The sequence below is a fragment of the Lucilia cuprina genome, chromosome 4 (genome assembly GCF_022045245.1).
Source record: "Lucilia cuprina isolate Lc7/37 chromosome 4, ASM2204524v1, whole genome shotgun sequence".
NCBI classification, from domain to species: domain Eukaryota; kingdom Metazoa; phylum Arthropoda; class Insecta; order Diptera; family Calliphoridae; genus Lucilia; species Lucilia cuprina.
In genome coordinates this window covers 3,086,496-3,102,151 of record NC_060952.1, presented here as the reverse complement: position 1 = coordinate 3,102,151, position 15,656 = coordinate 3,086,496, and the positions used below count along the sequence as shown (strand labels likewise).

Genomic DNA, 15,656 nt, shown 5'->3' with positions numbered 1-15,656 from the left:
TCTATAGTCTAGTCTATAGTCTAGTCTATAGTCTAGTCTATAGTCTAGTCTATAGTCTAGTCTATAGTCTAGTCTATAGTCTAGTCTATAGTCTAGTCTATAGTCTAGTCTATAGTCTAGTCTATAGTCTAGTCTATAGTCTAGTCTATAGTCTAGTCTATAGTCTAGTCTATAGTCTAGTCTATAGTCTAGTCTATAGTCTAGTCTATAGTCTAGTCTATAGTCTAGTCTATAGTCTAGTCTATAGTCTAGTCTATAGTCTAGTCTATAGTCTAGTCTATAGTCTAGTCTATAGTCTAGTCTATAGTCTAGTCTATAGTCTAGTCTATAGTCTAGTCTATAGTCTAGTCTATAGTCTAGTCTATAGTCTAGTCTATAGTCTAGTCTATAGTCTAGTCTATAGTCTAGTCTATAGTCTAGTCTATAGTCTAGTCTATAGTCTAGTCTATAGTCTAGTCTATAGTCTAGTCTATAGTCTAGTCTATAGTCTAGTCTATAGTCTAGTCTATAGTCTAGTCTATAGTCTAGTCTATAGTCTAGTCTATAGTCTAGTCTATAGTCTAGTCTATAGTCTAGTCTATAGTCTAGTCTATAGTCTATAGTCTAGTCTATAGTCTAGTCTATAGTCTAGTCTATAGTCTAGTCTATAGTCTAGTCTATAGTCTAGTCTATAGTCTAGTCTATAGTCTAGTCTATAGTCTAGTCTATAGTCTAGTCTATAGTCTAGTCTATAGTCTAGTCTATAGTCTAGTCTATAGTCTAGTCTATAGTCTAGTCTATAGTCTAGTCTATAGTCTAGTCTATAGTCTAGTCTATAGTCTAGTCTATAGTCTAGTATATAGTCTGGTCTATAGTCTAGTCTATAGTCTAGTCTATAGTCTAGTCTATAGTCTAGTCTATAGTTTAGTCTATAGTCTAGTCTATAGTCTAGTCTGTAGTCTAGTCTATAGTCTAGCCTATAGTCTAGTCTGTAGTCTAGTCTATAGTCTAGTCTATAGTCTAGTCTATAGTCTAGTCTATAGTCTAGTCTATAGTCTAGTCTATAGTCTAGTCATCTATAAAGGCATTTGAATAAAAAATCAAAATTAAAAACCGTTATAATTTCTGATCCGATGATTCAAATGATTTTACTTCATATGAATACTATTACCCTATAATATTGAAATTTTTAATTACAACTGAGCAAAGAACTATATTATATATTATATCGGAAATAAAGCGAAAGTATTACGCTATACATCTATACGCAATTGTCACAGAATACATTCATTATCAGAATTGTGAATGAAAATAAAATTGGTTTAATAAATTTAAATTCGATGCTATGACAACCCCAATAGTTTTCATATTTTATCTGAAATATTCCAATACCACTACTTGTGTATAAATATTGATAGTATTTCAGCCGATATTGTATCGTATAATTGAGTGAATGAGCGAGTATATGTAAACATATAATAGTTGTCACTTTTGTCAATTGAGTCCTTTGGGAGGAAATTTGCAAAGTTTTGCAAAAGATTTGTTTACTTTGCTAGACACAAACACACATACACAGATTCACACCAATACAAAAGTGTGTAAATAAAAGAGAAACATCAATACTATTAGATTTTTTTTCATTTATTTGTATTTTTGTTGTTGATGCTGTTTCTTATTTGATATTGAAAGGAAAAATAATGAAAATAGAAAAATTTATCAGTTGTATTATAGAAATTTGTGTTGCTTTTTTTCTTTAGCTTTCTAGCTGTTTTATTGATTTCTAGTTTGCTGTTTATTTATTTGTTAATGTTTTTTTTCTGTTTTTATATTATTTATCATTTTGACATTATTTTAGGTTAAAGATGAAAGAAACTAAGAAAAAAAGGAAAAAACTGTATACATGAACAGAGGCAAAAGTAGAGAGTGAAAAGTGTTTAGTGCATAAACAAGAAACCCGGTTTTATATTTGTTATATACAAATATTTTTTATTCTATTTATTTTTCCCTTTATAAAACCAATTATTTTAAAAGGCCTTGAGCAGCAGCGGTGAAGAAAAAAAGTAGTCACCACTTAGTATAACAATTGTTACTCAGTTCTTTTAATCTTGTTGTATTTAGAAATATATACAAATAATTATAAGCTTATATTTCTTTAAAGTCATTTAACTGAAATATAATAATTCTAGTTAAGTCTTCCGGTTGATCTAAGAAAATATTTGTAGTTGGAATACGATTTTTAATTATTTTTTTAACAAGAGAGCAATTAAGAGCACATATTTAAGATAATGGTATAGAAACTTTGAATTAGGAAATTATAAAAATATTCTTATTGTCTACATTTATCAAATGTAATTTCAGAATCATTAAATTACACTTTACTAAATTTTAAGTTTACAATACTTTTGCCACTTTTCATATAAATAAAATTTTAACAAAAAGTTTTATTTTATAATTTTATTACTTTTTTACAAGTAAATTATATGTGTGTATATGTGAAACTTTTTAAGTTATTTATGAATCACTTAACTTTGTGATGCCACCAATTGCAATTATCACACTATAAAATATTTAAGGTACATTTTCATTATCATTAACATAAAATGCAGCTGCAAGCAGCAACAACTATCACAACAAGTACCATATATACTACAACTATAAGAGCAATTTGAGCAGTCGTAGCAGCAGTAACAACAAGAATATTACATTTTTTTATCACACTCAGTCAGTCAACCAGTCAGCGCTCATTAATGTTTCATTAGTCATTCTACTAATCACTACGAAGAGTAACTTTTCTACCGAAGGACTCAGAATGTACAATATTGTGAAAATAGTGAAAAAAAAAACAAATACCAGAAAAGGGGGTGTTAAATACTATGTGTATTTAGTACTTTATTTATCTTTATTTCTCTCTTTCCTTCAAAATCTTTTGTAATTAATGAGAGTGAGTGTAAATGTTTAATGTTTCCGAAAAGAAACTATATGTATATAGAATAAAAAAAGAGTTTTAATTATAATGAGTTTTGGCATCATTACATTATTGTTAGCAGAAATGGAAAGGAACGTATTGTTATTTAATTTAAACACAATTTTTACAATGGATGTAAATTAAGAGAGTTTTTTATCAGCTGTTTAAATAGTTAGAATACCTTCTTAAGGATTTTGATTTAGAAATATGAAATTTTATAACAAAACTTTAATAGTTGACCACACAGTGTAAGACATTTTAGAATATTTCACAAAGGACGGGTTTCTTACTGCTCAGTTAAACTAGGCTTTACTTGCTGTTAGATTAAACTCGGAACAAATTTAGGCGGACTTTAACCGATGATTGTGTGTTTCAGTTATGGATCTAGGATCAGTTAACTTAGTTAGTATTTGCTAACTTTTCAGTCAAAAACATAAACAATGAACAGCTGTTTTTTTGCAAGCATCACTTTTGTAAAATATAAAATTTTAGAAAAATTATAATAAAAATATAAAATAAAATCAGAAAATTACTTTTTTCTTAAATATTAAATTTTTCTCCTTCCGAATTCATTATATTATTGTTTTTGTTGATTGTGTGTTCTCACTTATAACTTAGGTTTAATTGGTCAATTACACTCAGTTAAACTAAAATAATAAGTAACCTTACAGATTACTGAAAAACACGAAACATATATTAACGAAAGAATTAAGATTAACATTATCAGAAAAATCCGCCCTAAGTGAGTTTTTTTAAGTTCCATATATAAATCTCAAAAAAATATTTTCTATATGTTAGATAATAAACACAATTATGGAATTCTCATTCACAGTGTCTGAATAACGATAGATATTGGAGTCGGGTGCGATAAATCATACTTTATTTGATGTTGAGCTTTCCTGAACTTAAAGTAAAAGACTGTTAAATGTTAAAGAAATTTAATAAAATGTCCACTGAAGTCACAAAACTAGTAGTAGATAACACAGATGATACTCCAGATATGAATATTTGAGATAAAATTACAGCTTACCTCGCTATTCGATATGGACCTAATCCGACCAGTTATTAATTTATAAAAATTTATATTTTGTACAATCTCATGAAAAACAAGTTTAGGATCACAATTTACTAACAAAGCTGTAGAATTCTGGTTAATTCAATATTAAAGAAATAACTCTTTAAAAGTACTTGAATATTAATCACAGAAAACTCCCCAAAAAAAACTCCTTTAAAATAATTAAATTTTGAAAACTGAATAAAAGTTCATCTGGTTCTAAATAAAATCTAAAGACTCTTCCATTATATACTTGTGACAAGTACTTGTTTAATTTAATTTTTCAGCATTTTCGAAATTATGCCTGTTGCTGACTTTAAAACTCTAACGCTCTAGCTATGTGATGATTGTCTTATCCTTCTGTCTGTCTGTCGCTCTATGTTCACTGTCATTATCATTCATACATTCATACGAGTGTAGAGTATCATTGACATGTTTAAGAGAACGTGTTTCAATACCAGTACATGGATTGCGTGTTATTTTTCTAAGGGTGTCATTTTATTTTAGACATTTTTGTTACTCCTCCGCCTCCCATTTGTGACATTAAAAGCGTGAAAGTGGCTAAATATGTATTTCGTTGTATTGGCGATGATGATTATTATGATGATGCATCACCATCGTCATCATTATGTAGTTTGTTAATAAACTCATTTTTTGTAATGAATTATTATTTTTTGTCACCCTTAAAAATTGTTTACACATATATACATACATACATACATACATACATACATACATACATACATACATACATACATACATACATACATACATACATACATACATACATACATACATACATACATACATACACACATACATACATACATATATTTGGGTAAAAATGTTGAAGATGACGAAAATGTCAGGACATACTAGTACCCACTCACTTCATACACTTAGTCGTGCAATCCCACATCATCAGTCATGCTTGTTATTGGCAAATATCACCAGAATATACAAGTAATAAAGTATTTATGTAGTTATTAATTTTTCAAAATAATTTGGTCATTATTTATCCTATTTTAAGAGACAATAGAAAATTTAAGGTATTTAAAATTTTAAATTTATTTAAACAACTAGTTTTACACCATTTCTTATTGTGTTTCTGAAACTTTAAATTATTTAGTTTTATCTAATTGTATTTCGAAAAACTGTTTTAGTTTTGAAATATTATTGGGAATGAAAAATACATTTCAAAACTTTTTTTCTCTCTCTCCGAACTTTGTCAACTAAATGCAATTTACATAAATCAGTCTTTTTGTGGATTGAATTTCAAATTTAAAAAAAATTCAATTTAAAATGTAAATTAAAAAAAAAAAATATAAAAAAAGTTGTACCGACTAAAAGCTGACAACGAAGAGAACAATTAAATCTTCTCAATATTCATGGGGAGTAGACATAAAACGTAGTCATGACTACATTGCGAGCAATTCTTAAGCAGGATGTTAGTGCAGTGCGAAGTAGTCTTTATAAAAGTTCCCCGTTTCATCCTTTGGCTTTTCTTTTTTTTTTTGTTCGTCCGCTATTGTCGCTATTGGAGAGAAGTAGTAAAATTCTAATTTAATTACTTATGCCGAGTGCATCTATTGTCACGTTGTTACTCACGTTTTACACTTGTATACAAACAGCCAAACCATTCACCCTATCCTTCCAACAACATTAAATATTCAACATCAGCAATAACAACAAACAACAGCATGAACCAAAGGATATTATCTAATAAAAAATTTACACATACATATACTAACAAACCATAAAATTTTGTCATTCATAGAGACATTAACTTATCAAGGATGAGGCCATAACAATCCATCTGTATTTAGGACTTTAACAAAAAAAACTCCTTTTCATCTTTCCCCTCTTCCGTTTCTAAAAATTTGATGCAGTTTGCTCTTTTATTTTTGTATTGTTAAGCGTTTATTATTTTGTTTTCAAATGCAAATTATATATTCTGCATAAAAAAGCGAAACTTTTTATTTAGGTTTTTGGTCCTTTTTTATGTTGATATCTGTTAATTAAACATGACACTTGAAAATGTGTTTTCAGTAGGACAAACTCAAATTTAATTGACTTGAATTGATGTAAAAGAACTATAGCGTAAAGGAGGAAATATGTACACATTTCGTTTTAAGTTTTAATATAGGAAATGGATATTATAAACTTTAGAATAAAAAAATTTGATTTATGTTAAATTTTACCTTAATTCCAAAATATTTAAGCATATTATTGGTAAAAAACCAATTTGCAAATAGAGGGAGTTAGGGTCAAATATGGGCCGACCCTTTATTAATTTGAGTATATGATATATGTTCATATTTTTATATGTAACAGTTAGTTATGCAGAAATTGTTTGTAATAAGTACTACTACTACTATCACTATCAAAAGTAGCACTAAGTAAATTTTTTACTTTCTGTGGAAGTTATGTTTATTGATGTGCAAAGCAGCGAAAAGTATCCGTTTTATTTAAATTTAAGGTATATTTTTTGCATCAAAATTTTTAAATTAAATTAGTTGTATTCAATAATAATACAATTTTACTTTCTAATAAATTCCAAAAAAGAACATAAAAATTACTTCCTGAGAATGAATATGAAATCAAATAAAAAGGATATCCATCCTATGGCAAGCCGGTGTTAAAACATAACTTCTTCTGGTCTTTTTCAGTACTTCCATGGAGTAAATTCTACTTCTTTTTCACTTCTTTGGAAGTTCTTTTTTGCTGGGTAATGGTTATAAGTAAATTTTGGACGTTTAAAGGGGGGTGGTATGGAGGCATTGACCCTTGCCTCCATACCACCCCCCTTTAAAGGGCCGATCTTTCATATTATACTTATACAAAAACTATATGTGCCAATTTTCGTTATACAGAATTTTATCATGATACTTATACCTATAAGTAAATTCTTTACCTTTAAGGGGAACGGAACATTGTGTGGTGCTAGAATATCATAACGAAAATGGGCAGTATTATTTTAATATTATATAAAACATTTAACATGATTATGAGATCTAAAGACTGATTCTGGGTGTCAGATTTTATGGATGCTAGGTGATATAATTGACCTATTTTTACCATGAAAATAGCGACTTGTAAAGTGCGTCCAAGTTTTGTGTGGACACACAGATGAACGGACAGACGAACAATCGACCTAGAAAATGATGTGTTTGCGCAAGTTTGCCAGTCTAAATAGTCGCTCAAACTTATAAGGGTTGTGCAAATCAATTTACATACAAGTCAATTGCTAGAATGGAAACATGCACAGGTTGCACAGTTTATTAATGGTTAAAATGAAAATCCTTAATTATTATAATAATCATATAGATTGTATATCTAATAACATCGCATTGAAAATTTGGGAATCCCCTTCACACAAAATACGTGACAAATTTTCTTTGATTTATTTTATTTAAAATTATTCAAACTTTATTTATTTTATCATCATTATAGTTATTAATACTCATATTACTTGTAAATTTGATATTATTACATAATTGACATGTTATTTGTATCCTTATATATAATATTTTCCACAATAACACTATTTTCTTTTACCTACATACACTGATTTTTATCGAAAAATTCACGCATATTTATTAGGAAGGTCCCTTTATAATGCGACTTAAAAAGTTTAGATTAAAGTACAAAGATTTAACCAAATTATTATCGTATAATCTTTTGAAAAGGAAAAATCCTAAAAAAGGTATTTTTATCATTACTAATAAATAAATTTGTTTAGGTAAAACAAAAAAAAAATACATTTATATTTTATTAGGTCCATGCTAAATCATCCATTCTAATGCATAGTGCAGAAAGCAATCACAAAAGGAAATGTAAAATATGAAATTTAATAATAAAAAAAACAAAACAAAATAGAAAAAAAAAATAAATGTATACGTAACGTAACATGTCTTGTCCTTTCCAACAAAAAAAATATCTATAGAAATCCTGTTGCCATTGAAGTTATTGTTGTTGTGGAATACTTTTTATGCTAAAAGGAAAATACTTAATAATACTGGAACAGCAACAACAACAACTACAATAAGAACAAAAATAATAATGTAAAGTAAAATAAAGTAGACGACGTGGTTGTTGTTGTAAAGTTATTTGTTGGCATGATGAGTAATGCATGTAAAAGCGTAAAAGCGTGCAATCATCAATCGTTGAACGCCCGTCCGTTTCTTCATATTTATGGATGTTTATATGTATATTTGTCCGTCTGACTATCTACTATTCATTCATTTCATTTATCCGACCAACCGACTAAAAACCCAACCGCCCATGATGGGTGTTTTTCATGTTCTCGCCTGACACCAGAATTACAGTGTATGAACAAACTAATAAAGCCCGACACGTGGCATCAACAATGGAACGCATTAAAGTCGTTTACATTAGACAACAACAACAGCTACAACATCAATACAATTTTGGGAATTATTAATGCAGCAACAAAAAGTTCTTTTTTGCCATTGTTCCGCATTTCCTTTATTTTGATTTTAATATTTTTTGTATTTGTCTAGATATTAAATGAAATGAAAGGACTTAATGTATTTTTGTTTAGGTTATTTTTACTTTATTTGTTAATAAAAATATATCTAATAATAAAAAAATTGAGAACATGATATATAATTTTTACTTAAATTACTTAAAAAGGCATTTTTAAAATAGGTAGTGGACTCTAAGGCGTATGATTACTATTAAATTATATTATTGTATCGTTCAACTTGGAGAATTCTAAATGCTTTCAGATTGTGATGCTTTTTGCAAAATATCTCCGATTTCCAAAACTTGGAGTATTCTACCAAACAAAATCGGTCAGAAATATATGTTCAAAATTCTTGAAACACTATTATCATTACTTTTGGTTATAACGCGTACGTTGTTCTTTATATATGTATGTTAAAAGAGAGGAAATTCTATAATATTTTTCAAAAGACTACAAAGAATTAAAATAACTATATTCTAACCTAAAGACTAATCAATAGACTAATATATGTACTATTTCATATACCAGTTATTCGAATAACTAAAAGAAAAGTCTATGAGACTAATCGATAACACGAGCCAACAAAATTTTAATTCAGACACCAATATCTTGAATCTCAAAGCTATAACTTGGTCTAAGCGATTCGACTTTTTTCGAATTTTTAACTTAAATGTTTAAAAATGATAAAGAAATTTCCTTAATTTTATTTAAAATGCTTTTAACATAAACTTAATCAAGCTATGAAATAGGATTGGAAATCGAAGCTATAAGGCAATGTACGTGCGTGAATTTAAGAATATTCATATTTGAAACTATTCAATCTGTGAAATACGTGGATTTATAGAATTTTTATGATTTGTTTTCTTAATCAACATGTGAGTGTACATAAATCCATACGTATGAATGTGAAATATATTTTTATACAGAAATATTTTCATAAAAAAAATACAACAAAATGTTTGTACACAACAAAATGTATAAAGTGAAACGATTATCATCGAATATATGTACAAATGTATACACTCAAACATAAGCTGAATTACAAAAAATAAAAGAACTAAAAAATATCCTTGTTGGAGAAAAGGGACTTGTTAAGCTTAGGTAGGAAGATATGTACATATAAATATACACACATACTTATGTGTACTACAACATAAACTTTAGTTGGCCTTAAGAAAAACCAGATGTAAGATTGTAACAATTTACAACAACTAGATGTTTTTTTTTTTGTGAATTTATATTTAGTTATTGCTAACAAAAAAATGAATGTCAATCTATTAGAGAATCTTAAAAATAAGAAACAGATTTCTTATACAAACACAAAAGAAAATGTCATTTTAATCCAAAAGATTAAGTGAAATGAATGCCAAAATGAGACGAAAAAAAAAATAACTAAACAAAACAAAAAACCTAGAGAAAAAACAACAAGTGATAAAGAATGGATTAAAATTATATGACATTTTGTTTTTTCTTTTTTAAGAGAACGAGAAGCAACATTTACACGCACCTTTTATATACATAAACATACACACACATAATTTGTCATGATGTTCAACTTGATGAAAATCTTTCTTTTTGTACTCAAAATGACAACAATTAACTAGTTAGCTAAAGGATTAAGGACATCTTACGAATGTCTCTCATAATATGTACTTGTATACACTTGTATTTTTCAAACGAGTACATTTTGCTACTTGTACTCAAATATTTTTACAAAAATAAATTGCCTTGAGTTAAATTTATAACAAAAGGTTACAACAAAAAAGTAAATACATAAAACAATTAGGACGAAAAAGTTAAGAAATAATTTTGAATTCATTGCTTAGTGTTATGGCCATATTTGTTTTTGGTATTTATGGAATAAATATGTGGATTAATAACATTTAGCATTTGCAAATGTTTAACTATTTTTCGTCTGCAATTCATTTAGATTATTTAAAGTCTGTCATTTTTATGAAACTCCACAATTTTCAATAAAGGGAGATATTCTAGTGTATATCCTAGTCTATTGTCTAGTCTAAAGTCTAATCTAGAGTCTAGTCTATAGTCTAGTCTATAGTCTAGTCTATAGTCTAGTCTATAGTCTAGTCTATAGTCTAGTCTATAGTCTAGTCTATAGTCTAGTCTATAGTCTAGTCTATAGTCTAGTCTATAGTCTAGTCTATAGTCTAGTCTATAGTCTAGTCTATAGTCTAGTCTATAGTCTAGTCTATAGTCTACTCTATAGTCTAGTCTATAGTCTAGTCTATAGTCTAGTCTATAGTCCAGTCTATAATCTAGTCAATACTTATTCAAATTGTTGTTAAAACAAGTTTAATCAATATTATTAAATTAAATATTGAATAGAAAATTATTTGTTAAAATAAAATTTTAAATTTTAAAATCCCAATGTCATTTGTTTTCCTCTTTTCTACATTTTTTATAAACTATTATATTTTACATAAGTATAAAAACATTTATTTTTTCACATTCACCTTCATCAGATTTTCCTCACTAATGAAGCAAAATGAAAATATTTCAGAATTGAAAAATTGTAGATTTCTCTATATGTGTGACAGAATGTACATGTTTGTATGTATGTACGTATGTTTCTACAAGTAAGTATTATTAACTTGTAATGTGAACATGAAAAATGCTTTTTAATTTTTAAAAGTGGTTTTGATTGTTAACCGTGCGTAACGCGGGGTATAATGGTGTGGAGAGTGTGATTTGTTGAATGAGAATGAAATGACTGAACGAATGAATGAATGAATAATAACCGTATCACACACTTAGATCTGTCACATTTGCAACAAATCTACCATATAGTACTTATTACTACTACAAGATGTCTATATACATACATACACACTTATTCAAGAGCAAGTTGATTTTTTGCACTAAAATTAAGATAAAATGTCCATAAAACACTTTATGACAGACATACATTTAAAGTAGTGAAATAAAAAGCATTTATTGTATCAAAAAATACAAAAGTTATAAATATAACAAATTATACGAAAATTTTTTTAGTTTTCTCTATTTTGATGTTGAAGAATTTCAAATGAAAAATTATCGTTTACTATTAAAAAAAACATAATTTCATTCTTTAAAGTAACTGCAATTAAGATGTACGTTCTTTGGCACACTTGACTAAAGTATAAATTGGACGGAAAGAAAATGGATTTTTAAAGTATATTTTTTACTTTATTTAAAATTTTTCTTTTAAATTGGAAAAAAAATAAAACATTGTTTTCTTGGTTTAAAAAAAAAACACACAAAAATATAAACCACATACTGGGAAAAAACAAAAACGAATACACCCTCATCAACATCTCGACCAAAAATTTATTTTTTTTTCAGCTTTTATTGTGAATCTTTTTCATACACTTGTAAAAAATGCAAAATTCTATATATTTTATATAAAAAAATAAATAAAATAAAGAACGGAAATGCGCGTCAACTCGAACATAATGGAAAGTGCATTAAAATACATATACATACATAAGTATATATGTAGACTCGTTTAAAAGAGTTGAAAAGGAAAAAAACCTGTCAGCAGACTTATGTAAATTTATTGGTAAGTATGTCTGTTCTAAAAAATGTGAAGTTAAAATTATTTTTTTTTACTTACATTCCTGTATAATCCTCTGGGTAAGGTATTATGTATCCCTCTGGACTTGGACGTGGTGTTTTACCCACCCAAAAGAATGCATCCGGTCCCGTACCATCATATGCAAATGATTTGATAAATAATGTTGATTCATCCACAGCATAAATAGAACCCTTATGCAAATAAATATAAAATGAAACCATTAATTTATATATTTGTATTAAAATACAAACACTGAAAAAATCCATGTTTAATATATACGAATAATGTCGTACATTGTACGAATATTTCGTTGTTTCTTTCGTAATATATAGGAAATTATACGAAATAAAAATTATTCTTCACACGAATTTTTCATTATTTTAATGAAAATAGTTAGTAAATTATATTATACATTTTCTTTTATTTTATAAAAATGTTGTAGTTTTATTTAATGATAATATAATTAATGTCATGTTTAATTTTGCTAAAATTTAAGAAAAAAATTTACGAAAGGTTTTCGTACTTTCGTAAAAATAAAGATTTTTATTAAATAATATTTCGTATTATACACGAAATTTTTGTAAATACATATTACGAAAAAAGTTTTTTTTTTTTTGTAAAGTTGGGCATGAATTATTTTCAGTGTACTAATGTTTTAAGAGGATTTGGGATACTCACCTTTATGCCATGGGCAAAATTTGTAAACTGTCCGATGAAACGACCGTAATAGGGCTCAGGTGGTGCCCGCCCATGAGCTGAAATTTTCAGGAAAGAATACAAAATATTAGTTTAATTTAAATCAAAATAATAAATCTAACTAACTAACTAACTAACTAACTAACTAACTAACTAACTAACTAACTAACTAACTAACTAACTAACTAACTAACTAACTAACTAACTAACTTACTAACTACCTAACTAACTACCTACCTACCTACCTACCTAACTAACTAACTAACTAACTAACTAACTAACTAACTAACTAACTAACTAACTAACTAACTAACTAACTAACTAACTCACTAACTAACTTACTAATTAGCTAACTAACTGTATAACTAACTTAAAAAAATTACAACAAAATATTCCTAGAAAATTTCTCTTGCGAAAATTTTTATTTCAAAAATTTCATTTAAAAAAATAATTACGAAACCTATGAATACACATCACTGACAGTCTGACTGACAACTGAACACTAAATCTGTCAGCAAATAAAAAACAACATTAGCTTATTGAAAGTTGCAAAAAAAATGTATAATAAAGAAATTGAAGAAAAACTCAAGCATAACGATAATAATAATAATAATTTGCATTAAATCGAACTAATGTGCCTAGTCACATTAATCTGAATGTGGTGCACGCTGGATCAATCCTGCACGTGCCTATACGTGCTCCAGGATATTTATTTAGAAAAGACCGTGATGCCAGCAGCACTCACTCATAATGGTATTGTTGTTATAGTAACAAAAACAACAAGTGCTACTACATAAAAAAACAACTAGAAGACATGATGGCAGTCAGAAGATTTCAAATACGATTGATAAAATCTTTCACGAGAAGTTCTTACATAATAAACAATGGGGGAAAAGTGTTGTATATTTGAATAGGAATTATTATGTGAAAGAGAAAAAGTTTCTATCCATTTCAAACGATTGTTAAAATTTGATATAAAATTTATTTTGTATCATCGCAACTTAATGATGAACTGTTGATAGCTACAATGATGATAGAAATCTTTGGATTTTTGTTAGTGGACACAGACTAAATGAACAAGTAAAGTTTAATTCAAACAAGGGTTATAACATTTTATAGAAAACTACATACACATATGTATATGTTCGAGATTTTGTAGAGAAGTCTTGATATCTTTAAAATTAAACCATTAAACTAAAACAACTTGTAACTAAGTAAGTCTTTTAACTCATTATTAATTTATACAAATTAACAAACAACAACAAAATATTTTTTTTAAAAACACAATTGATCAAAAACTCACGTACTTATTATAAGAAAATGGGGAAGAGAATAAAATAATTCTTTGCAATTAATCGCATTAAGGTATTATGACATTTGTTAATAATCCAAAGTAATGACAATATAATCTAGACGAAAAACAAGGAAAGAAAAATAGAAAAAAGCAACAACAAATAATCAACTAACTGGTAACTATGGTTTCTATTAAAACTTTTCACTCCCTTCTGAGAACTAAGAGAATAAAAGATGGGTTTGAACAGTGGACAAAAGTTTAATACAACAAAAGTAAAAATTATCAAACCGTATATGCAATATTTCAACAAACCCAGTATTTATTTACACCGATTTTTTTGAAATTCAATACCAAGCTTACGAAAGTATTTCAAATATATCAGCTCAAGATTTTATATATATCTTATCTATAAATATCGCCTACACTCCGGATGGATTGAACACTTTAAAGTTTTAATTTTTAAAAATTTTACATAAGCGGATCCATATTTCTAGACATACCAGATAACCATAAAAAGCTAACCATAAGAGTTTGCAAAACGTTCACTCGCCTGGGTATTTAATGTCCTAACAAGCACACAACAACAATAACAACAACTGTAAAATCAGCCGCAGAAGCATGAACAACCCTTTTCTTACGCATCCAACTTTCAAATCATCACATAATGCGAGCGAAGGACCAAACATAAAGGGGGAAAATAAAATCAGGATGGGTTGGAAAATGACAGTGGGTAAATAGATAAATGTAAAGTCTTTATCCCAAACCGTATCAAATGAAACTACATAAACTGTATTAACAAATATAAAAATATAAAGCATCTAGTACTTTTATCATATCTATACCTCTCCCCACCCATTCATAAAATCGTACTTTTAATAAAGTAAATGGTTGAATATTGAGGGTGGTTTTGATTTAAACACAATAATACCGGAACGAAATTAAAGTGGAGTTGTTAAATAAAATGAATATTGGAATCTCTGTATGTGTGAGATTTTTCTCACATCGATACATATGTTTGTATGTATGTATATGTAATCTATATGAATAAATTTCGAATGTTTTATACAAATATTTATTTAAATGTATTTGTTTACATTTTCAAGTATCTCGATCTATTAAAGTTGGTTTACACATACGCGTCTATTGGTATTATTGCGTTTTTATACGCACTGAAATTTGTTGCTTTTTATTGTTTGTGTGTTTTGTACTTGTACGAGTAATATAAACACTCAGTAAATGTGGAGATTTTATGCAGATATAATCCTTTAATTACGAATATAAATTGAAATAGTACATATCATGATATATGGATTTATATAAATTGGTGTACAATATAGTGTATTGTCCATTATAAGCGAGCGATATCGAAAAGTTTGAAAGCCGATTAAATGCAACAGAATTTATTAAAATTTAACGAATAATAAGGACTGATATTTATTAAAATAAAGCTGAAATAGAGGATTTCATAAACGAATGGGTTTTGGTTGTATCATGGACTAATCTAGACTATAGACTAGACTATAGACTAGACTATAGACTAGACTATAGACTAGACTATAGACTAGACTATAGACTAGACTATAGACTAGACTATAGACTAGACTA

General features: G+C 27.5%; 1 protein-coding gene across 2 annotated transcripts in view; it reads right to left on the bottom strand.

Annotated features, from left to right (window-relative positions):
- Positions 1-15,656, bottom strand: part of LOC111690484 (protein Skeletor, isoforms B/C) — a 41,084-nt gene that overhangs the window by 9,632 nt on the left and 15,796 nt on the right. For both annotated transcript variants that reach the window (XM_023452969.2, XM_023452970.2), the window contains exons 2-3: positions 12,740-12,816; positions 12,101-12,252 (exon numbers count right to left, since the gene is read on the bottom strand). In XM_023452969.2, coding sequence (XP_023308737.2) covers positions 12,101-12,252; positions 12,740-12,816 — 229 coding nt within the window. The remainder of the gene's footprint in view (positions 1-12,100; positions 12,253-12,739; positions 12,817-15,656) is intronic.